This window comes from Chelonia mydas, chromosome 17 (assembly GCF_015237465.2).
Source record: "Chelonia mydas isolate rCheMyd1 chromosome 17, rCheMyd1.pri.v2, whole genome shotgun sequence".
NCBI classification, from domain to species: Eukaryota; Metazoa; Chordata; order Testudines; family Cheloniidae; genus Chelonia; species Chelonia mydas.
In genome coordinates this window covers 5,525,779-5,548,595 of record NC_051257.2, presented here as the reverse complement: position 1 = coordinate 5,548,595, position 22,817 = coordinate 5,525,779, and the positions used below count along the sequence as shown (strand labels likewise).

The 22,817-nt window shown below is 37.8% G+C and overlaps 1 protein-coding gene across 1 annotated transcript in view; it reads right to left on the bottom strand.

The window, feature by feature from the left end:
* The window catches only part of LOC102931149, an 82,505-nt gene that overhangs the window by 7,656 nt on the left and 52,032 nt on the right, over positions 1-22,817 (bottom strand). Inside the window, exons 16-22 of the mRNA XM_043531076.1 lie at positions 22,166-22,344; positions 21,223-21,388; positions 19,153-19,314; positions 18,017-18,180; positions 13,531-13,712; positions 5,962-6,019; positions 4,073-4,124 (exon numbers count right to left, since the gene is read on the bottom strand). Of these exons, the coding sequence (XP_043387011.1) occupies positions 4,073-4,124; positions 5,962-6,019; positions 13,531-13,712; positions 18,017-18,180; positions 19,153-19,314; positions 21,223-21,388; positions 22,166-22,344 (963 nt within the window). The remainder of the gene's footprint in view (positions 1-4,072; positions 4,125-5,961; positions 6,020-13,530; positions 13,713-18,016; positions 18,181-19,152; positions 19,315-21,222; positions 21,389-22,165; positions 22,345-22,817) is intronic.

Here is a 22,817-nt window from a genome sequence, read left to right as displayed (position 1 = left end):
AGAATCAAAAGATCACCTTTAACTAATGCTTAGACATCTCTATGCCTTTTGGAACTTCCTAAATACCCCCTGCTTTTTGTATGTGTATGGTAATAGTAAGCATTGTTTCAAAAGAGGAAATTTTATTTAGCCACCATGAGGACCTGGTAGCTGGTCACAATGCATTTAACATTACCAACTGGTAAAGCTATGAGTACCAGCAAAGCCAAACACAGATTGTGAGAGATGGAAACAAATCAAGTACAAATAGACCGTGTGCCAGGTTGAAAGCATATAGACCCATTTAGGGTGTACATTTTGGAGGAATAGTCTTAGTACACAAATATGAGTTTAAAATCAGATGGGAACCGCATTCCCTCAAAGTGTCTTTGTGGGCATAGGGATTTCACCTGGTCTCATGACTAGTGAAAATGTTGGAGGTCTGGTTGGAGACACCCAATTTGTGCCTAGTTTCCAGAGTGCTAGAATTTAGGAAGGAGGATTTTTTCTGAATGTTACAGAATAAGGTAGTACTAGGTACCTATGACATGGACTGACCAGGATGGGTTAATACTTCCTCTTTCAAAGAAGGAAAGAGCACTGATGCTTGCTCCAAGTGCAGGCATGAGAACATAAGAACGGCCATACTAGGTAAGACCAAAGGTCTATCTAGCCCAGTATCCTGTCTTCCAACAGTGGCCAATGCCAGGTGCCCCAGAAGGAATGAACAGAACAGGTAATCATCAAGTGATCCAAGTTATACTGATATAAGTTTGCAGTGCAAACCAGGGATCAGAAAAGCACCAGTAGCCATAGTTGTGACTCAACCTACTAAGAGGATAAATAAATCAGGAAGATATTTTTAAATTATATTCAACATTCAGTAAATTTCTAACACTTATTGAGAGAGAACTCAAAGTGTTTTAAACAACAGCAAACTATGCGTATCACAAACAAATTCTTGTTACTACAGCAGGGCTGGACCAGCTGTGGTGAGGTAAGTAATTCCCCCAGCACACTAAAAGGGAGCTATGCTTTGGGAAGTTGGGGCTAGCTAATATTAACAGTCAGGCATTCCCTGTATGAAAATATAACAAACAACACAGAAAAAGGCTTGTTTTATCTACACATTTTGGTAAAAAGCCATCTCTTTTTAGTTAGATTTTATTTGGAACCAGCCTGAGGAAAGCCTTCTTAATTATTAAGTTTAAAACACAGGTTGTGGGAAGTTTTTGTTTGACTTGACAGGGTTCTGAAAAGTCCAAATACATCAATCACCTTTCATACTTGTCTGTGGCTTATTTGACAAAGAGCCACAACAATTTTGTCTGACACGGTTTAAAAACAACGAAAATATTCCCTGTAGACATGATTTTTTTCAAAAGTTTAAGGGAAACAAACTGATTTATTTAAGTATGCACCAGAGGTGCTTAGAGTGGTTGGGGAGATGCCTCTAATTTTATAAATAGAAATAAACAACTAGAGGTTACATGTTATTTTATAGCAAAAACTTAATATAATGTTAAATATATTATACTTCTTTAGAATGTTCACGCTTACCACAAGACTGTAAAAAGCGTTTCCCATTGCTTCTTTGTAAAAATACTCTTGTTGATAATATTCAGGGCTATGTCGTCCCAATTTTCTTATTTTTTTATCCATACAGTGCAGAACTAGCTGTGAAAGCTCTTGGCCTCTCTTGTTTGCTTGAGTGTCCACAAATTTCTTTGTGTTGGTAACAGTTAGAAGGTTGTTTAGAACCTTAATTTTAAAGAGGTACAATTTTAAATATTTGATATAAAGCATGAGATCAAAGCTATTAAAACATGAACTAGATTAATACTTTCAGAACTAATTATCTTTTCCCCCCTGAAAAATTATTTGGGACAAAGGGACACTGACAATGTTTTTGTTTGTTTGCTGGGGGGGGGGGAGGGCAAGGTGTCAATTTTAAAGAAAAATCAGTATCTTACAAAGAATGCTTTAACTAGTATGAACTTGAAAATATTAAATTCCTTTTTTGCACTTCTATTAATGTTTTTACAAGAATTATTTCAGTGGGGAAGAAACTCATTGTTTCTTCTACACAGTCAGTAAAGCTGTTAATGCACAAAATAATCAAACTAAACAGTTTCAATATTCAGTTAGACTAGAGATTACTTGTAATATAGAAAATACATAATTTTCAGATAAAGTAATTTTCAAATTGATTGTGTCGCTTTAATTTTATAAATGTAACATCAAAAAAGTGTCTGTTTTACCATAACTTTATCAGAAGGATTAAGCAAGCATCACTGTGTTTACGTCTAAAATGTAAATTTGCATTTCTGAAATAGAATGCCTCAATCCCAGCTTGACTTTCACATACTAAGTACCTGCAATTTAGGCATTGTACTTGCATGACACGTGTATACCCTGGGCAAGCACACAACTTGGAAAGGTTTCTGGTGGAGATGGAAAAACTTCTCTAGATAAGAAAGTGGCACTAGTTTAAGTAAAGATGTGATTTTTACACTGATTTAGTAAAACCACTATAAAAATCTGTTTGAATATTCTTATTTTGGTTTAAACCAGGGCTTATTTTGGTTTAGGTTAGGTTGATTTAAGAACAAACAAAACAGGATACACTTAAACCAAAAGAAGTTTCAGTGCATAGGCTTGCACCAGTTAAAAAGCATTTTAAATTAAACTGGGGAAACTTTCTTACATAGCTAAGACCATACACCACAGCAGATGTGTAATATTGCTTCTTCCAATCCCCATGTTCAACGACTGAAAATGGTTCACAACAAAAAGGTGAGAAAATTAAAAAACAGTTAACAACAAACAAATAGCTGAGGTACATAATATGCATTCTCTGATGCATCTTATTGTTAAACCTGCTTGACAATCTTGTCTTTGCTATGTATTATTATTATTAGTATATATTACTGTATAAGCATATACAGTAATATTTAGTGTATTTATGTCTTACTATTGTCTATTGTTTGCTACAGAGTGCTAACCTCCTGCGCAGAACATAAAGGAAGACAGTCTTAAATGTTGGTTGATATAGTTTTTCTCTGGTGAATTAGCACTGATAAACTTCAGGGGAAAAGTGAGTTTTAAGGAGGGTTTTAAATCAGAATGGGAGGTAGGCTTCTTGGTTGGTGTACAAGGTTAAGGAGTGAGTTACAGATGTAAGGGACAGAATGAAAGAAATCATGTAGAGTCAGAGGAAGTGTAGGAAGAAATGAGAGCTGAGATGTTCTGAAGAGCATGGAAGAATGAGAACCTTCAATTTCATGTAAAAGATTAAAGAAAGGCAATTAGGCAATTCAAAGAGGGGATGGACATGGTGAGAGAAAGATGATTTTGGCAATACCATTTTGGATAGATTACAGAGGAATGAGACGAGACCTGAGAGGAGGTAACAGTAGTCAAGGTGAAAACTGGTCAAAGTGTGGACTAGGGTTTCAGCAGTAGGAAAGGAGGGCAAGGATGAAATTTAGAAAATGTTGCAGATGAAGAACCAAAAAACCTGGCAATAGCTCAGATGTAAAGAATCAAAGGTAACACTGAAGCAGTGATCCTGGGTGAAAGGGAGGCTAGTGACTCAACCATTATTCTGCTGGGGAAAAGGGGATTTCGGTTTTTGCAATAATTAACTTTAGTGTGTGGCAGGATAACTAGAATGAGATGCCAAAAAAGTATGGACACATACGACTGAATAGAGAGGGAGTGGATGGGGATGGAAAGGTAGATTTGGTGTCATCAAGTGGAGAGATAATGAACAAAGACAAAAGAGAGAGGATGTGGTACCCAAGTGATGAACTGTGAAGGGAAAAAAGGAAGTGACTGAAGAGGACCGTAAGGAAGTCTACGGAGAACAGAAGGAAGGAAATTAAGAGAAGCTTCCAAAAAAGATGTTGAAGGAGTACTTAGAGAGGTAGGAGAACCAGTATAATGTATGAGTGATTGAATTAATTTCCATCATATAAACTTTAACTTACAGGTAGCTCATAATGCTCCTCTTCAAAGTAATGACCATCCCAAAACTCAAGAGTAACACTGCCAAAAGTTGGCAAAAGTTTTAATGTTTTTTAATGTATACCTTCAGCCATAACATCCTTCACTGGCTGAGAGATTACAGACTGGAGAAATTCCTGCAAAATACACAGAAAAAGTCAGATTCCGCCAAGAAAAAAAGATTAAACATGAACTGCCTATTTTTCACTCCCATAAACTGTCCATCATTTATCTTCACACTTCAAGCTTCTGTACTTGAAGTTAGATGTAAGATTTTGCAAAGCATAATGTCATCCTCTGCCTATTTTATATATTAGCATTCTTGGATAATGAGCATATTTTCTCTTTAGCAATCTCTTTGAATTGTTTTCGGACTATATTTATTTGTTTACGCAACACCAAAATACCCAGTACCTACCATGTTTCTTAATTTTATAGCTTACAAAAAGGACCCTAATGCCACAACAATTTGGTGCTATAGCATATACAGGAACCTAAACTAACTTCTTCTGCAATTCTGTGGGTATAGCGATTTACACGTTTGCATCAATAGTAGCGAGAAACAAAACACTGCATCAAATTTTGAAATCAGCAGATTTTATTTAACACCACAGATATAAATCCAGGGCAATAAAAAAGTGTACTAGAGCAGTATCTCATAAATATAATGATGCTTTGCAGATGTTTGCTATTTAATCCAATGGAATGAATGTATAGTTCCATCTGACAAATTATATCAGACCCCATCATACCAGAGGCAGTGAGAGAGGGTTCAATCTCATAAGGCAAATTTCTTGATACTGGACTGATAACATCTTTCAAAATTTTGAAGCTTAATTTGTTTCATACAATAAAAATGTGTTGTACCACAATTTATCTAACCTTTTTATAAAAGTTTGGAATGCAGGCATGCAATATTTACTCACAGAAATAATCCTTGCTCATGTGAATGGTCCTTCAATTAAATCAATGGGATTACTTAAAGAATCAAACCAATAATATCTTTAGAAAATACTGGAAACCCAGAACAAGGATCATCGCCATGTCTTGTTCTGCAAACCACCACCAGGGAGGTGACAAGATTGAGGTCTAGAATAAGCGGTAGACAAATAGTAACTGCTGCTTTTTAGTGCCTCCTGCTGGCCAGTTCACTAATATTTGTCGTCTCAAAGGAGGCTGATCATCCACCACTATGGCAGAATAAAAAATACTGTCATGACTGTTTAATTCAGAGGGAGTTGTTCCCAGCAAGTCCTCAGTCTTCCCATGATGGAAATGGAGGTTAGCCTAAGACCAGATATACAGGAAGTTCCATAGCCACAATAATAGCTTGCTGTAGATACACCCAAGAGGTCATATAAAAGACAACAGAGCAAGGCATTCCATTGACATTTGGCCCTGCAAATGCCAGTTGCTGGATTACATCATACGGAAGGGCAAAATAAAATCAATTCTGCCAGCTATGGCAGGACCCAGTGCCCACAGGGGTCATGTGCACATGCAGTCACTATACAGGGGTGTTTCACTTTGATGGATAAAGGCAGTGCCTAGAAAATAAACAGAGTATGTGCATTTAGGTGAACTTCTGTAAATAAACTGGTACTTTTCTCTGTGGTATCTCCAGGAACCATTAAGGGGAATGTATTAGGGAAACTTTAGTTAACCGAACCACCAGCATTTTCAGTTAGCTCAGATAGTTGCCATTACATTGGAATCCTACTTTGCATGAAAGGAAGTTTGAGTAGTAAGAAGTTTAAAGAGAGCATCTAAACAATCCTTACTCTTGTATTTTTCTCAAAGTTAATTCATATGAGCTAGGCAAATTGTGTGAATAAAGATTTACATGAACAGTTCCCTGTCCATCATTAGTGTATCAGTCTTCCTCTTTCAAGAGTATTAAAATTCACTACGTTTCCCCTCTCTTTCCAGTTTGTCAGAAGGAAAAAAAATCTCATCTTCATCCAGAATACTTACTGCACTTGGAGAACCCTGAAACAACGGAGCACTGTGCACACCACTCCTCACATAGTCACTGCAAAGGAAGCAAGGACAAAGAATGGACAAAACAGGCCATATCTGTTTCTCCCTCATAATTTTACTATTAATAGAGTCCCTATTACTGCATATGAAGAACTGAAGTGTAATTAGATGATAACTGAAGAGTTTTTGTGTTTCTGAGACAATCTATCTATAATAAACTCGAAGGCAGAAGGCTGAAGTGTTTATTAATCTAGGATATTAAAGGTTATAAAGTTAGCAGGAGGTACCTTCAAGTTATTACTATTATGCCGAGATGTCTATTGATTTAATATTTTTGAGACATACTGGCAAGTGGGGTTTCCCTTCTGTCAACTAGATGAAATGAGAAATTGAGGCACCCATGATTATTGCGATTGAGTGGTGAGATCTAAAATTAGTTTTCAAAGTTAGTGAAAACTACCACACAGTTGGGAGTCAGAAACAGTACATTTCTCTGCTCTTGGCTGGGAGCATTCAATTTCAGATGATGTTACTAAGAAGTTTAAGTACTGGGATCAGTAAGTCTGGAGTTCTAATCCTGGCTCCAAGACTGCAACTGTCTCTGGCCTTGGGTAAGTTACCCTACATCTTTTTTTCCCTCATCTGTTAAATGGAGACAATATTTCACATGGGTACTTTGTGGGCTAATTAGAAAAAGTTTGTAAAGGGCTTTGAATACGGACTGTGACATATAATATTAAGAAAATAAGTAATATTGCTATTCCATACAATTCTTGATTCTTGCCTTTGAATATTGCAATTAAGAGAGTCAGGAAGGATATGTTTTTGAGTAACCTAGTCAAAATTTCAAGTGGCTTCTATTCTAAGGATTATTCAATTCTGGATTTCAGGGATTTCCCTCTAAAGATTTTATAGAATTCTTGTATGCAACATATGACTCATCTGTGTTACTTAAAGAGTAACAAAATAAATAAAATAAGATGTGCTTGTAACTGGAGCGGAGCACAAAATAGATTTTTCAGTTCGGGGTAGAACTGAACAATCTCCCCTCCCCCCCCCCAAATACTGTTTGATGCAAACTGAAACTAATTGTTTCAAAATGTTTTGTCAAACCAAAAAAAATTCATTTTTAATCAACTGAAATGTTTCTGGTTGACTCAAAATTATTTTTTATTTTAATTCCACCGTTTTCAAGTGGGTAGATTCTTCAATTATAGACAACTAGTCTCAACCCTGAATGTTCAATTCTCTCTCTAGGTTTCCCTGCTTCTGGACCCACCTGCAATATTTAATATCATTGTGATGAGCTAAAGAGCCAACTTCAATATATATCCTAGTACATTTTTCTTTCCTTAACTACTCTAAAGACTTTTTGCCTAGTACAGCACATTAAGGATTTCAAATTCACCACTGTTAGGATTTATATACCAAACAGCTGTGCCAAGAATTCACAGGAATCAAACTGCAGTTCTGTGAGCAGCATAATCTGTTAACTTGTCCTCGGGTATTTACAATTACACAGCTTTACAAACTGCAATACAGTCGACTCCATTTAAGCTGCATTTCTCTGTTATTTTAAAAGTATCACTTTCCCAAACATGTGAGAATGGGAAACAAATTCAGCTCTGGCGTAAGTGAGCACAACTGAAGTTAGTGACCAAGAGACCATTTATGGTCAAGGCTAAATTTGGTCCTGAGAGATCTGCAAAGAAAGGGGGTGAGAGGGAAAAAAGGAGGAGTACTTTGTATCAATCACCAGTATCCCGTCTAGGTAATTAAGGAGCAGTGATAGACTCCAAAAGGGAATCCCATATACCCTTCACCCAGAAAGATGATGGATGCTGTGACATTAACTAACAACAATGGGAGGATACATGGTGCTTCAAAAGGGTTGTGGAAAACACATGCTGGGGCGGGGAGGGGGGGGCGCAGTGTTACATGATAGATCTCTGGGAAAGACAAAGCCCTGCATCTCCACACCAGTCTGTGTTACAGTATGGCAGTAAAAGAAACAGTTAAAGTTTTATAAATTTGAAATATATAAAATATGATGTTTGTAAATTAATGTAGGTGATCCACTTATGGCTGTGGGTTTAGAGGGTTCCTAATCAGGCTTTGTAAGCTAAGAGCAAAGACCTTAGCACTTAATCTTGTAAAAGCTTTCTACATAATTAATAGAAGCAGTGGCAAAGCTAATAGGAGGCAGGGGGTGACTGGCCCCCTGGTCACCTTTAGGTGTACATATTGCGCCTTTTCAAGCCAATAGGTATAACTGACCCATCACCCCTTCCCCAGCTCCACTCCTGCTCAAAACCTGGCTTTGCTACTGAATGGAAAACAATCATAGAATCATATAAATGTAGGAGTGTAAGGGACCTCGAGATGTCATCAAGTCCAATCCCCAGCACTGAGGCAGGACTAAGTGTTACCTAGACCATCCCTGACAGGTGTTTGTCCAAGCTGTTCTTAAAAACCTCCAATGATGGGGATTCCACAACCTCTTTTGGAAGCCCATTGCAAGGCTTAAGTACCCTTATAGTGAGAAAGTTTTTCCTAATGTCTAACCTAAATCACCCTTGCTCCAATTTAAGCCCATTGCTTCTTGTCCTGTCCTCACTGGCTAATGAGAACTATTTATTACCCTCCTCTTTAGAACAACCTTTTACATACTTGAAGACTGTTATCATGTCACCCCTAAGTCTTCTCTTCTCCAGAGTAAACAAACACAATGTTTTCAATCTTTCCTCACAGGTCATGTTTTCTAGACCTTTAATCATTTTTGTTGCTTTCCTCTTGCCTTTCTCCAATTTGTTCACATCTTTCCTGAGACGTGGTACCCAGAACTGGACTCAACATTCCATTTGAGGCCTTATCAGTGCTAAGTGGAGTGAAAGAATTACTTCTCATGTCTCGCTTATAACACTCCTGCTAATACATCCCAGAATGATGTCTGCTTTATCAATATTACATTGACGACTCATATATAGTTTGTTATCCACTACAACCCTCAGATCCTTTTCTGCAGTATTCCTTCTTAGGGAGTCATTGCCAATTTTGTATTTGTGCTATTGATTATTCCTTCCTAAGGGTAGTACTTTGCATTTGTCCTCACTGAATTTCATCCTATTTATTTCAGATCATTTCTCCAGTTTGTCAAGATCATTTTCAATTCTAATCCACCCCTTGAAAGTGCATGCAACCTCTTTGAGATCGGTATCATCTGCAGACTTTATAAGTGTACTCTCCATGCCATTATTCAAATAATTTATGAAGATATTGAATAGAACTGGACCCAGAACAGATCTCCACAGGACCCCACTTGATATGCCCTTCCAGCTGTACTGTGAGGCATTGATGACCACTCTCTGAGTATGGTTTTCCAACCAGTTGTGCACTCATCTTATTTAAGATTCCTCTAGGCTATATTTTCCTAATTTGTTTATGAGAAGGTCACGTGAGACAGTATAAAAAACGTTACTTAAATTCAAGATATATCACATCTACTGTTTCTCCCCTATCCACAAGACTTTTCACCCTCTCCAAGAAGTCTGTTAGGTTGGTGTGACGTGATTTTTTCTTGACGAATCCATGTTAACTCTTATTTATCACCTTATTATCTTCTAGGTGCTTACAAATTGATTGCTTGATTATTTGCTCCATTATCTTTCTGGGTATTGAGATGACACTGACTGTTCTATAAGTCCCTGGGTGGTCCTTATTCCCCTTTTTATAGATAGGTACTATATTTGCACTTTTCCAGTCCTCTGGGATCTTTCCCATCTTCCACAAAATCTCAAAGATAATTGCTAATGGCTCAAAGATCTCTTCAGCCATTTCTTTAAGTATTCTAGGATGTATTTTATTAGGCCCTGATGACTTGAAGACATCTAACTTGTCTAAAGTAATTCTTAACTTGTTCTTTCCCTATTTTAGCCTCAGATCCTACTCCATTTACACTGATGTTCACTACATTAGTTGTCCATTGCTGAATGATGACAGCCATTTCCAAAGCTCCTGCTTTTTAATTCCTAGGCTTATATATTCTCTCCAAATGAAACAACCAACTGATTTAACTTTCTAATATTAAATCGCCAGCCAGCATGCTATTCATACAGTTTATGCAGATGTCTTTACCCTCTGGAAAACCAAAGTTTAAGAAAAATTTCTTTTATCTTTGGGGAACATTTTAAGTCTCAAGCTAACTACTTTAAGAAATCTAACTCTATTACTTTGTATTTGACATTTTGTTACTAGATTGGTAATAGGAAATTACCAAATAAAATTGGTATTTTACTTGGTAATTTTCTTCTGTGGTTCTCGGCTAATATGAAAGACGTGATCATCAAATTTATTCAGGTTTTCCTGTCAACAACATCATTAACCAAATCCCTCAATTTCAAAGTAAATAAAAGCATCTGGGTTTCTAGCACAGCAAGACTGACTTGCATATTTAAGCCTCATATATAGATGTATTTCCACTGGACCAGATTTGCATATTAATGAAGGACTAATTGCTCTTTGCAGTCAATTTTATGCAAATTAATTTACTACTCTTTGTACATGTTTCATAATGTTTGGAAAGATCCAAAAAAACCCAAAACTTAAAAAAAAAGCACAAATATTTGACAACCAAAAGAAAGAAATAAAATCACAATTACAGCAGACAGCTTTATATTAAAGTTTTATATAATTAATCTTTTATGTTGTTGGTTTATTTTAACTTCATCCCACAAAGAGAAACACAATTCATAGGATAACTTCAGCCTTCCTCCTTGCCTTTCTTTTCAGGCCCTCAAAATGTAACAGCTTGTGACTACCCATTAAAACATCTTGCTTCCAGCTGGAAGGATGATGAACCAACTCCAATGCAGAATTTAAAAAAAAAAAAAAAATTGGTTTGGAGGTGGTTGTTGTTTTAACCTGCTAAACAGAAATTTCTTTCCTCTCTACCTTCTTCTTGCCACAGGCCTGTTACAAGAATCCAATCTATGACCTTGAAGAATCCAACAGCATATTTTAGATGCAGATTTCTCTCCAAGAAAAATGGGAATAAATACTGAACAAACATAAAAGGAATAAAGCCTAGGTACTGAAGTATTATGCATTATCAATAGCTTCATATCCTCATTCAGTTTCTCACTCTTCAAGCCGAAATGCAATATGTCGGGGGATGAAGGGAGCCACGTAGGGAAAAAGAAAAGAACTGTTGAGTAGGGAAAGCTAAAAATGTGAAAGAGATAGAGGAATAATATGAGGCAAAGGGAAAGAAGGTATATAAAGACTGGAGTAGAAGAGGAATGGAAATGGAGACTTGAGTTTGAAGGAGGGGAACATTCAGTGTGTGCATGCAGAGATAGGTTGAAACAGGAAAGTGAAGAGCTAGAAGCACAGATCAAGGTGAGAAAAAGAAATAAAAAGACAAAAAATACAGAACCCCCCAAAAAACTACACGAACAAAATAAAAAAGCAAGAAATAAAGTGAGAATTGGAAACAGGGTAGAAGACACTGTAAAAAGACAGTGATAAGAGAATAAAGACTGTACAAATCTTGTTTTTAATTCTGAAAATGGGGGGAGCAGTAGGAAGACCATGTACTTGTATTCATACACATCCTGCCTCCAGTGATGATGTCCCTATCTTAGTTGTAAAGACTAATCACCTTAACATTTGTACGCATCATAAAATCGCCTAAAGTGTTTAGTTTTAATATGCAGAGGACTAGGATCAGAACTAAAACTCTGCTTGACTACAGTCTTTCATTTGCACAAATCCCACTATTCACATACACACACAGATTTTGTTCAGGATGTACACAGAAGTAAATAATTTTTATATGAAAAATGCAAAACCTTATGGCATCAGTTCAAGAGAACTAACTTGAGCCATTACAAGAAATGGGTAAGTTTTCAAAAGGAGTAGTTTAGGGGATCCCATAACCTTGTTTGCCTCAGGTAAACACTATGGTTGCAATTGCGTTTTGTACTATACTCTCTCAAATTTTTTGCAAAAAGAAAAGGAGTACTTGTGGCACCTTAGAGACTAACAAATTTATTTGAGCATAAGCTTTCGTGAGCTACAGCTCACTTCATCGGATGCATCCGATGAAGTGAGCTGTAGCTCACGAAAGCTTATGCTCAAATAAATTTGTTAGTCTCTAAGGTGCTACAAGTACTCCTTTTCTTTTTGCGAATACAGACTAACACGGCTGCTACTCTGAAATCTCTCCAATTTTTGTGTTTCATCTGGGAAGTAATTCTTTCACCAGATGACCTTTAGGAATAGACACTGGATATAAAGCAGTGGCATTTTGAGCTCCAAACAGTAGCAGCCAGATCAATAAAGTACCTCTTTTGCTCTCTCAATAACTTGCTTATTGCTCAAAAGTGGATGTTTTGATCATCTGTCCAGATACCCAGTAGTTTTCCTACCAAAAATAGAGTAGGGGTTCATGCTTTCCTGAAATTTATAAGCTCCTCTGCAACTTACCAAAGATATTTTCACTTCTGTAACAAAGGTAGTCTGAATATACAGAATGGTTGGTTATGCATACCAAACCATAAAAAAAATTCAATGATGAGGAATTATTTTAAGAGAGCCTTCTACAAAGGAGACCTTTGGGTCCATACAAATGTCATTCACTGCAAAGTTACAGAATACACTTTCATACTTTAGAATCTCATTATTCAGTATTGGTTTAAGTGTTCCAAAGAGGATATGGACATGCTATGCTCTAAACAACTCTCACTCTGAAATACTATTCAAATGGATCTCAAGGTTAGGGTCTCCTGCAGCTAGCTCGTATATTACCATCTTAATTTAGAAAGGGGTAGATTCACTAGACAATGTGACTTTGGAATTAATCAACGTAATCTCAGTTTTAAAATCTACATCTAGTTATTAATGTTTTCTTGTCACAGAAGCCCAACATTCTGCAATTTTAATCAGTGGATAGAAGTGCTGATAAACAGTATAACCCATCTCACTGAAAATCTGAAGAGTTTAAGTTAAAACCTAAGCTTCAAGACAGGCTAATGGAGAGCAGGAATTCTACAATGCCATTGCAGAAACACAAAGGACCAGATCAATGATTTCTCTGTGGGAACTTTAATTCCTCCAGAAGTTGTGAAATTTCTTCCTTCTTCAACAACAACATAAATCAAGAAAGCTAAGTGGGCTTGGGTTTACAAAGGTCAATGCTGGTATGGCAACTCAGAACACCTGGTGAGATAATATTATTCTCATTTTGCAGATAGAGAACTCAGACATAAAGAGTATATGACTTGCTCAAGGCCCCACAGGCAGACTGTGGCAGAGCTGGGCATTGAACCCAAATCTCCAGAGTCCTGTTCTAGTGCCTCAACCACAAGATCATCTTTCTTCCCTGTCATTTTCCCTCACAAAACACCTGTGTGAAGTTCTCAAGCATGAAAAAACAACCCATCTGCAATTCTTGTCACCATCAATTTTTGAAGAGGTTTGCAGGTCCAACAAAAACATGTTAAACTTTAGTCTATTGGCATATATTTCATAATGATAAATAGCAGTATATATTTTTCACTTTACCTGTCAAAGAGTGGAACAGCAGTCCAGCCTAACTGTGATTGTGTATTAAGCTCCAGGATCTGACCAGGGTGGGATATTACTTTTCCTGCTCTCTGTCCACTTGGATCTGGAACATAAATAGCATTCAGGCAAAATATTTGAATTAAAAGCACACTATTATCATCAAGATAAGGGTGTAACACCTAGAACAAAATACAGAAATTTTAAGAGAGAGGCCTAACTTAACAAAAACAAAAAAAATTGAATCAAAGAAAACTAAAGGTAGAATAAAGCAATATGAAAAGGAGAAGCATCTCAAGATGTTCCACCCAGAAATATTACACTTCATTGAACTCTTCTTTAGAGGGCTGGGTGTCTGCTTCTAACTACTGAGTAAAGTTAACATGACCAGATTTAATTAGCTCTTTGACAGTACAATTTAGTGATGGATTTCACAGGAGGAAAACTGAATTCAAAAAGAAAAAGAATAATATAATTTTTACCAACCAAACACACAAATGGAAAAACCATGGGGAGCTGACAGTACATGAATATTCTTCTGTGAAGATGCATAAACATCAGTACAGAATGTATATGAGAAATGTTATTAAGTATCTACTGAAAACTTTCTTTCTACATTGTTAATAAAACAAATTTACTGAACAACAACAACAAAAAAGCACCCTCCAAAACTTACATGCCACAAATGTGACTATTTCTCAACACTGTGCTTTGAATTAATGGATGAAATCATCCAGGTTATTTGTCACTTTAAACTTGCAATTGGACAGTGAGAAATTACTAATTCTTGACAATCAAAAGAGCTAAAAAATGCCTCCTCACCACTTCATGAAATCACCACTGCTTAGCTAACTCCTGTGAGGCAACTGATTGAGATTTTTCCCCTTAACTTGAGAGACAATTCTCAACAGTTAAGTGTACGTTAATAGGTATTTCTCTGCAGAACAGATGTTTTTAAGTTTCATGGGTATCATAAACATTAAGATCTGTGCAGTGTATTTTAGAAAAGAGTTCTCCTTAATTATTAACACTCAATGTAACACTGAATGAGGGGAGTTTGATCCTATAGGGAGGTGTAGAATATATAAAGAAGTTGGAGAGTGGTTTTTCATATTTTGGTTTATCTAACTTTTTGTAGTGAAACACAGTATTGTTCTAATTCTGAAATATGCTGCTAGTCATGATGTGAAAGGTTATTACTATAGCCATAAAATCCATTCCTGAAGGCCAGTTTTATTTTTCCCCCCCAGTAAAGTGAAAGTTCAAATGCCCTTTAAAATAAACAATTCAGTACAAACCAATGCATCCACTACTGATTTATTTTATTCATAAAGTAATAATTTACTGGTAAAATTCAGTCAATTTCATTAGAAGTTTAATGAACTTAAATAAATCAAAAGGACAATGAAAGCAAATATAGCACGATTAAACAACAATAATTTATGAGAAAAAGGCACACAACTTTCAATTCCATTATACTCCAAATCGTATATTAAACAAAAACAGGCTTTTGAATTGTTTGAAAGAAAGCGGTATCCATTTTGCTCTTTGCAATGTCTGGGAGTCCATAAGGGAAGGTGAATTTATCATTTAACTAAACTGTATTTGAAAGTAACATTTCTGATTCATATCTGCATTTTTGAGCCTTCTCCTGACAGTGCCAGCAGTCTCAGAACGCAATGCCAGAGACCGTAACTCAGTTTTATTCTAGTTTAAAATTGGTTTAACAATAAAAGAAAAACTTTGCTGTTTAATATTTAAACTGTATAATTATTCCTTTAACATAATGCCCAGGGACAATGAAAACAGTGAGTTTCAGCTGTACTGGCTGGTCTAGATTGTAGAGAACTTGCACAGGAGCACATCACAACTGCTGTGTACGGTGGAAGCAATTACCACAGCAGATCTCTAAAGGGAGGAAATCACTCTTGCAAACACGGGTGAGGCCAGTGGGTACATGCACATAATGGATCCATGGAACTCAAATCCCATTAAATGTGGGAGCCACAAACTATATCCATTACCCCTGCTGGGTACCTAACAGCAGCTGGCCTTGGTATGGCTATGTGCTGATGCCTTGTTCCTGAAACACAGACATAAGGAAAGGAGTACTTGTGGCACCTTAGAAACTAACAAATTTATTTGAGCATAAGCTTTCGTGAGCTACAGCTCACTTGATTGGAAGCATTCTTTTTACAGACATAAGAATTAGTTTCCTTATTCCTGTTGTGTTGCAGTGCAGATTCAAGCAAAGAAAGCCTTTCCAACCAGCCCTTTGCTCACTTGGCAACTAGACATTAGAGAGACGGGTGCACAATAACTGCTTAGACAGATTGCCAAGGACCGGGCCTGTAATTATGAAACAAATTTGTGAAAAATCAATATTTAGCTCCAGGTGTTTTTTGGGGGGTTGGGGGGAGGGGGCAGATTCTATTAAAAACTGGATCTCAGGAATCTAGTGTAAATTGTAATTGCTACTGTTAATTGTGCCAGTCATGTTAGGAGACTTTAGGAATATGAAGATATCTCCTTATTACTAGAGTAGATATACTAGAAACTAGACTGCTACATGTAAGAAGGGAGAATTCCAAACTGTAGTAGAGAAAATCCTCATTATTTGAGGAAATGGGGAGCCAAATTATGACATTTTTCTCCACTTAGAATGCAAATCTTTTGTTGTGGATACAGTGTCCACAAATGACGTATGATGCCAAAGTAAAGAGAATATAAAATGGGCTAAATTATGTCTCTGAAACCCAATGGAGCATTGGAGTGGTGTGAACAACAGTGGTTGCGGAGAATAGCATTACGCTTATGTAAGCCATAATGCAAAGGCATTACGCTTACGTAAGCCGTAATGCCTCCAGGCACAATGGAGGAAACATATTTAGCAATACACTTGCTACATACACTTCTTGAAAAGGTACAGCATGTGCTTACTCCCTTTCTGGTGCACGAGCTGGCACGCAAGGGGCAAGACCTTGTTGATCTGGAGTTTGTAATGATGTCAGTAGTACTAGCTGGACCCCAAAGCTTTTGCTCATGCAGCACAAACAGCTGCATTATGGGTATGTAGCATTTGGTTGCTCTTGGAAGGGAGAAAGGGTTTTTGTGCACCTCCTCCCTTCCCCTACAAGTGAACCACACAGGAGCAGTAATAATTTCACTCTCTATTTTCTAATGGGTTAACTTTTGGGTTACAGAAATTAAATGATATCAAGCATATTGATTTATTGCATTTAATTATTTTCTTATATTGTAAATATATATTACATACAAAAAATTACATGAAAAGAACATTAAGATTGCAAGCCCAAAACTCAAAAGTTAGGAACTGCCTGTACAAACTTAATTTGATCACCTTGTGTATATTAATTATGAGACAGCCTTTAATTACATGCTCACATACTAATTTTTCCCACAGGACTTCCTCCCCATTCAGTGCACAGGATGTGCCTGCTCTGACAATGAATCAGGTTTGAGTAGTGAAGGAGACTGTTGTGTGTAGGACCCTTGCCTCATTTGTTGCAGAAGTTGACAGGTGTGTAGAAAATGAGTCAGGGGATTACAGGAAGAGATAGTATAGTCACATGGTTAACGCACTTGAGTGCTGTCCTGGATAAATGGATTCTATCCATTCCTCTACCACAGAATTCCTAGGTGATAGTAGGCAGCTCACTTAAATCAAACTTATCAACAATTGGCCACTAATTGTGTGTTCCTCATTTTCTGGGTGCCCAACCTGAGACCGGGGCTGGAATGAAGAGAAAGTCCCTCTTTGCCCCTGTAGGCCAGGGATGGCACATGCATAGTCCAGTCATATGTGAGGAGATGGAATATGCACAATCTGGTCAGAAACAGGAGATATGAAGGGCTGGAGCATGCTCAGTGAGGATGGAATCTTCTGAGATTTTAGCTGCTAAACTGTCAGTCTCTATCAAGGAGGTGCACACTGAGAAATCAGTGTCTTACAATGGGAAGTGTCTGGCAACCTTAACAATAGGCCGTGCTATCAGCCCCATCTATACTGCTGTTAAAAACTCTCCCAGTTGAACCAATTAAGGGACTCTAAAGGGTTCAGAGGGAGCTCAGTGAAGAAAAGGCTAGAAGAGGAACTGTGGAGAGAAGCTGCAGGGAGAGAAGGTCTTCTGAAATGGTCCCTTAATTGGTTCAACTGGGGGCACACCTGCTCTGGCACAGGGGAGCTGGACCTATTTTTAATCACAGGGGCCAGTCATTGTGTGACATTCCTTATAAATATTATATACTAATTGCTCAATCAAATTTCAAATGCCAGACAACAGCTGGCATAGAAGCTGAACGATACCTATACAGCTTGGGTTTATCAGCTCAGCTATTACCCATAGACCTCACAGAAGTTTGTTTTTTCATTATTTAAAAAATGAAAAATATCTGTAAATATCCTTCTCTCTCTTGATATAGATAATTCGTGGGGAGCAAATGCAAAGAGGCAGTTATTCCATACCACAGATGGATCAGTCCACCGTGGTGATCTCTGTAGACTTGTGAAATCAAGTTGGCTTGTTAGAAATTTTTCTTCTCCTGCCCATTGTTGAGGTAACTCAGGAATATGCATGCTTGCAGCTCCCTGAAGGACTCTGGCGAACACATTTACATAATATCCACCAGCTGCATAAAAAAATAGGCAGCACAGAAGATTAATTTGTACATATTTATGACTAGGCATCTAAAATGCCAAGAAGTGCAACTATTTTGCTACTTATAACTTCTACATTAAGTCAGATAGATTGTCAATGAGACAACCTGGTCTTTTAGGGGCAAATCCTGTCCACTTATCAAAGTCCAAATAACAAGGTGATATGTTGAAGAATACAGTGGAGGTTGAGGAGCAGGAATGGTGCTTCCTCAGGCAGTTGGGGGAAAATGGCCAATGGATCAATAAAATTGCAGATTCGTTGGTCCCATCAAAAGAGAAAAACCCTGCCTGAGGGGAATCTGGGAGCCCCTGTGGAGCACAACTCTGTCGCATGCTGATGGTGCAGGTTCTCTGCGCTGGCTTCCGGAATACACCCCATGGAGAAGAACCACCTGATTCCCTTGGACTACTGTGGGCTGGTAGGATTTGCCCCTTAATGCTCAGGTGCATGGATTTTATGTTTCTCATCTGTGAAAATCATTGTTGATGGGAATAAGAACTCCCAAAATCCTAACTATTTTTTAAGTACATGTGACATTTCTCTCTCTCTCTCTCCAATCATACTGTTAATTAGAAATACTGTTTTATTTTACTTTAGTATTCTACTTTATTTTATTACTACACATTGTTCAGAGGTACTTTCAATACAGACATTTCACAAACTATCTGAGCAAACTCATAGATCCTGCAAAAAAACCACAAGTACATTTCATAGAATCATAGAATATCAGGGTTGGAAGGGACCTCAGGAGGTCATCTAGTCCAACCCCCTGCTCAAAGCAGGACCAATCTCCAACTAAATCATCCCTGCCAGGGCTTTGTCAAGCCTTATTTACCATCATGGGGAATTTTGGTCATAGTGAAAAGTTTTGTTTTGTTTTAAATAGTATTGCTTATTAAAAGAAATAAAATACAAATAATAATCTTTGAGTATTTGTAATCACCTTTAAGTCCAAAGGCTTGTTTGACCTTTATGCGGATGCCTGCTTCTTGCCGATAGCGGACTGCATGATGTATATTGATATATTTTGGAAAGTGTTCTGGTTGTGAATGTCTTTTTTCATCCAACCTTTCCACATACCAGGCTTTCAAATGATCAAGTGTAACTGCAGAAACAAACATTGACATCTTATATATAAATTGGCAATTGATGAAATGGCTTTTTTGATAATATCTTTTGAACAAAAATTGACCAATTCTGCATTTTGATGCTTAAATCAGCACTTACACATCCAAAATAACCATGTAAACATTTAAGTTCCACACCATGTATCCAAATATAAAACAAAAGATATGTCTAGACTGTGGGCTTTACATGAGTCATCCAATGCATTTTTGCCCGTACTTCCCTATTATCCACACTCACATCATCTAATTCAGTGATGCTCAGACTAAGGCTCGGGAGCTGCTCTTTAATTTGTCTCCTGCAACTCTCTGCAGCGCACGACATTAAAACACTGAGTGATTTAATTATTAATCAGTCTAAGTTATCAACCAATCAGGATGCTTCTACTATGTTATTAACCAATTATAGAATACTAGGTCAGTCATTTTGCTGTGAGAATAATAGAAGAATAAGAGAATAAGTGCACCAGTGATGATGGGGCACTTTCTTGTGTCTGTACCAAAATAATGTTATGAGGAGGAAATAAGGTCACTTCTCTAAGAAGGTAAACACCAGATGATCTCAGCAATCTGACACCATGCACCTTGACAATACAGTCAATACTTCCTATGCTGGCGTTTCTGAATCCGCCTCTGTGGTTGATCAAGGCCTGTGGAAACTGGGAGTAGTACCTTTTCGGCTGACATACTCATTGGCTCCTGCTGGTGGGCAATGGGGTTTGGAGACCCTACTCTCTGCAACAGAGCCATTATTTCAGGCGCACTTCTTATGTCTGTCACCTGTGGGTAAACCAGTGTTAAGGGCCTCACAAACCTCCACTGCCACTGTTGGTCATCCCAGGTCTGCACGACATGGTGGTCCCACTAGCTGTGCTAGCTGTTCTGCACCAGTCTATACATGAAAAATATCCAACAATTTCAGTATTCATCAGTCTCTCTGCCATGAATGAACCCCACACTGAGTCCCGTCACCTTCTGCATCTCGGACAGTGCTCCTGAAATGCCATCCAGTGTCTCAACACTGGGTCTGGAGCAGGTCTCTGCAGACTGCACTCTGGGAGGTGCTTGTGCTTGGCCAAGTTCACATGCATTCAAACTAGGACACAGGTACATGCTGCAGTGTATACACAGCCCGGGAGACTTAAATTAGGAACTTTTAGGCAATGTCTAAACTATGGATCTTACAGTGGCATAGCTGTACCGCTGCAACTGTGCTGCTGTAAGGTGTCCTGTGTAGCCACTCTATGCCAGCAGGAGAGAGCTCTCCTATTGGCATAATTAAACCATCCCTCATGAGCAGTGGTAGCTGCGTTGGCAGGAGAGCGTCTCCCGCCGACATATCACTGTCCGCACTAGCACCTTTGTCGGAGAAACTCATGTCGGTAGGGGAGTGTTTTCTTCACACCCATGACCAACAAAAATTTTGCCAACAGAAGTGCCAGTGTAGACAAAGCCTTACTGTTTTAACGGCTTGATGTTAAATTAAGATTAAATGTAAGTGTGACATTAATCAAAGCAGGATTATTTTAAATTCTACCTTGCCCATGCATCCTTTAGGTAGTGCCCAGAATAATAATACTTCCACATGAAACTACTATTGTTGAGTGTTTCCTAATCAATTAGGAACAATAAGTTGATTAGCTACAAATACACATATTACTCAGTAAAAACAGTATGCCAAATCTGCTCTCAGATACCCATGTGCACCTCCCTTTAGTACTGGATTCATGGGAGCTGCATGTGAGGGTCTGAGGACAGATTTGGCTCAGTATTAATAAATGATAAACAGAGCTTAGATATATAAGTAATCATATTGTATTATGGTTTGTAAAACAAATAATAGCAGGAAGAGCATTTGTGAATTAGGTACCAATAATTAGTTTTCGTACCTTTGCTTTGTTCTTTGTCAATTAAATGTATTGCCATGTCTTGTACAAGTTTTGGGAAGCTGTTGTCCTTTTGAAAGTTGGATATAACCTCTAGCTCTGAATTACTGGGCTTAGCATCATTTGAGAAGTAATATCCCATCAAGTAGCTTGGTGCAAGCACTGAAAACTGTAAAAACACTGTCAAACTGCAGGGTTCTGGTGTAAGCTATTGGGATGACTCAGGAGAAATTAAACAGCTGCAATCAGCAATGATATCTCAACAGTAGCAAATCTTTGTCCGCATAAATAAAAATAAATTTACTATAAGAAAAACCATACACAGAAAAGATTCTCGATTTTGGAATTCACCCAGCTCTCAGCACTTGGATGTAGAGCCCTGCCTTCCAGAATCTCCTTTTTCTGTCTCTCAAAAACCCCTCTAACAGCCCCTCCCTTGAGCATCTGTGAAAACTGAGGGGAAGGTGAAGATGGAGTTAGTCCTTTGTGTATTTGGTACTTGTTAGTGCACTTACACTCTGCCACATCTAGGTACAGTACACTTCAGTCCCAAAGTCTGTGATTTCAAGCAGTTATGCAACTCCCTTGCCTACACTAGGATGTAAAGGCACGATTTTAGCATGTGGTAATAAAAATATTTTAAAACTCTATTGTAGACAAGGCCTAGTGCTTCTAACACATGCTTCTCTGGTCAAGTTAACGACTAGGGCACCTCTAAGGCTCCTCCTTCGGATTTAACTCAACTAATTTAGCAAATGTTAAAAAGGGTGTGCTTTGCCTACATTAAACTTTTAAAATGTATTTATTAGCACACATTAGCCAACAGGAGTTAACATCACACCTTTAAATTCTGATCTATATAAAGCATATAGCACTGATTTCCACAGTGCAGCATGCATTTCAAGCAGATAGAGTAACTATTATGGCTGAAACTCTCTATACTTGCCTGAGTATGTGGTAACAATCGAAGTAGTATAGTGCAGCAGGGAATCACTGGATACTGATTTAATGCAGATGGTGTAAGAGCTGCTGGTTCCTTGGTTGGCATCCCTCCTCTCAGTCTTAATTGAAATCCTCCTACGTTTAGCTTCCCATCATCATTAAACACACGTATCACAGAGTTTCCTATAAATATAAAGCAGAGGAAAAACTACAGAGAACTAGGGATTACTAAAGATTTTACTGTGCATTTGTTTGTTTTGAGTATGTGATTTTCTCTTAAACGTTTCCAATATTTCCCTTAACAACTGAATGGATGAAGAAGATTAGGTCCATGGAGAAACTACACAAGTGCCGTATTTAGAAATACCCTGATTATCCAAAAGTGCGGTTGACTTTTCATAGGATGTTGTAAAAGATGGCTCCGACAAGGCCAGGTCTCAGGATCTCTATCACTTCTCTCATGTATAAAAGCTGCTGTGACTCCTTTTCCTCCATTTTCAGCATATCCCTCAATTCTCTCCCTTTACAGAAGCAAATCTAGGTGTCCCAAACTAATATTTATCATCAGTTAACAGGTCTTTCCTGGTAAGTTACTCTGTATATAACTTACTTATTGTGAGGAACAGTTCTGCCTGACTTCTCAGTTTGGAACAGAA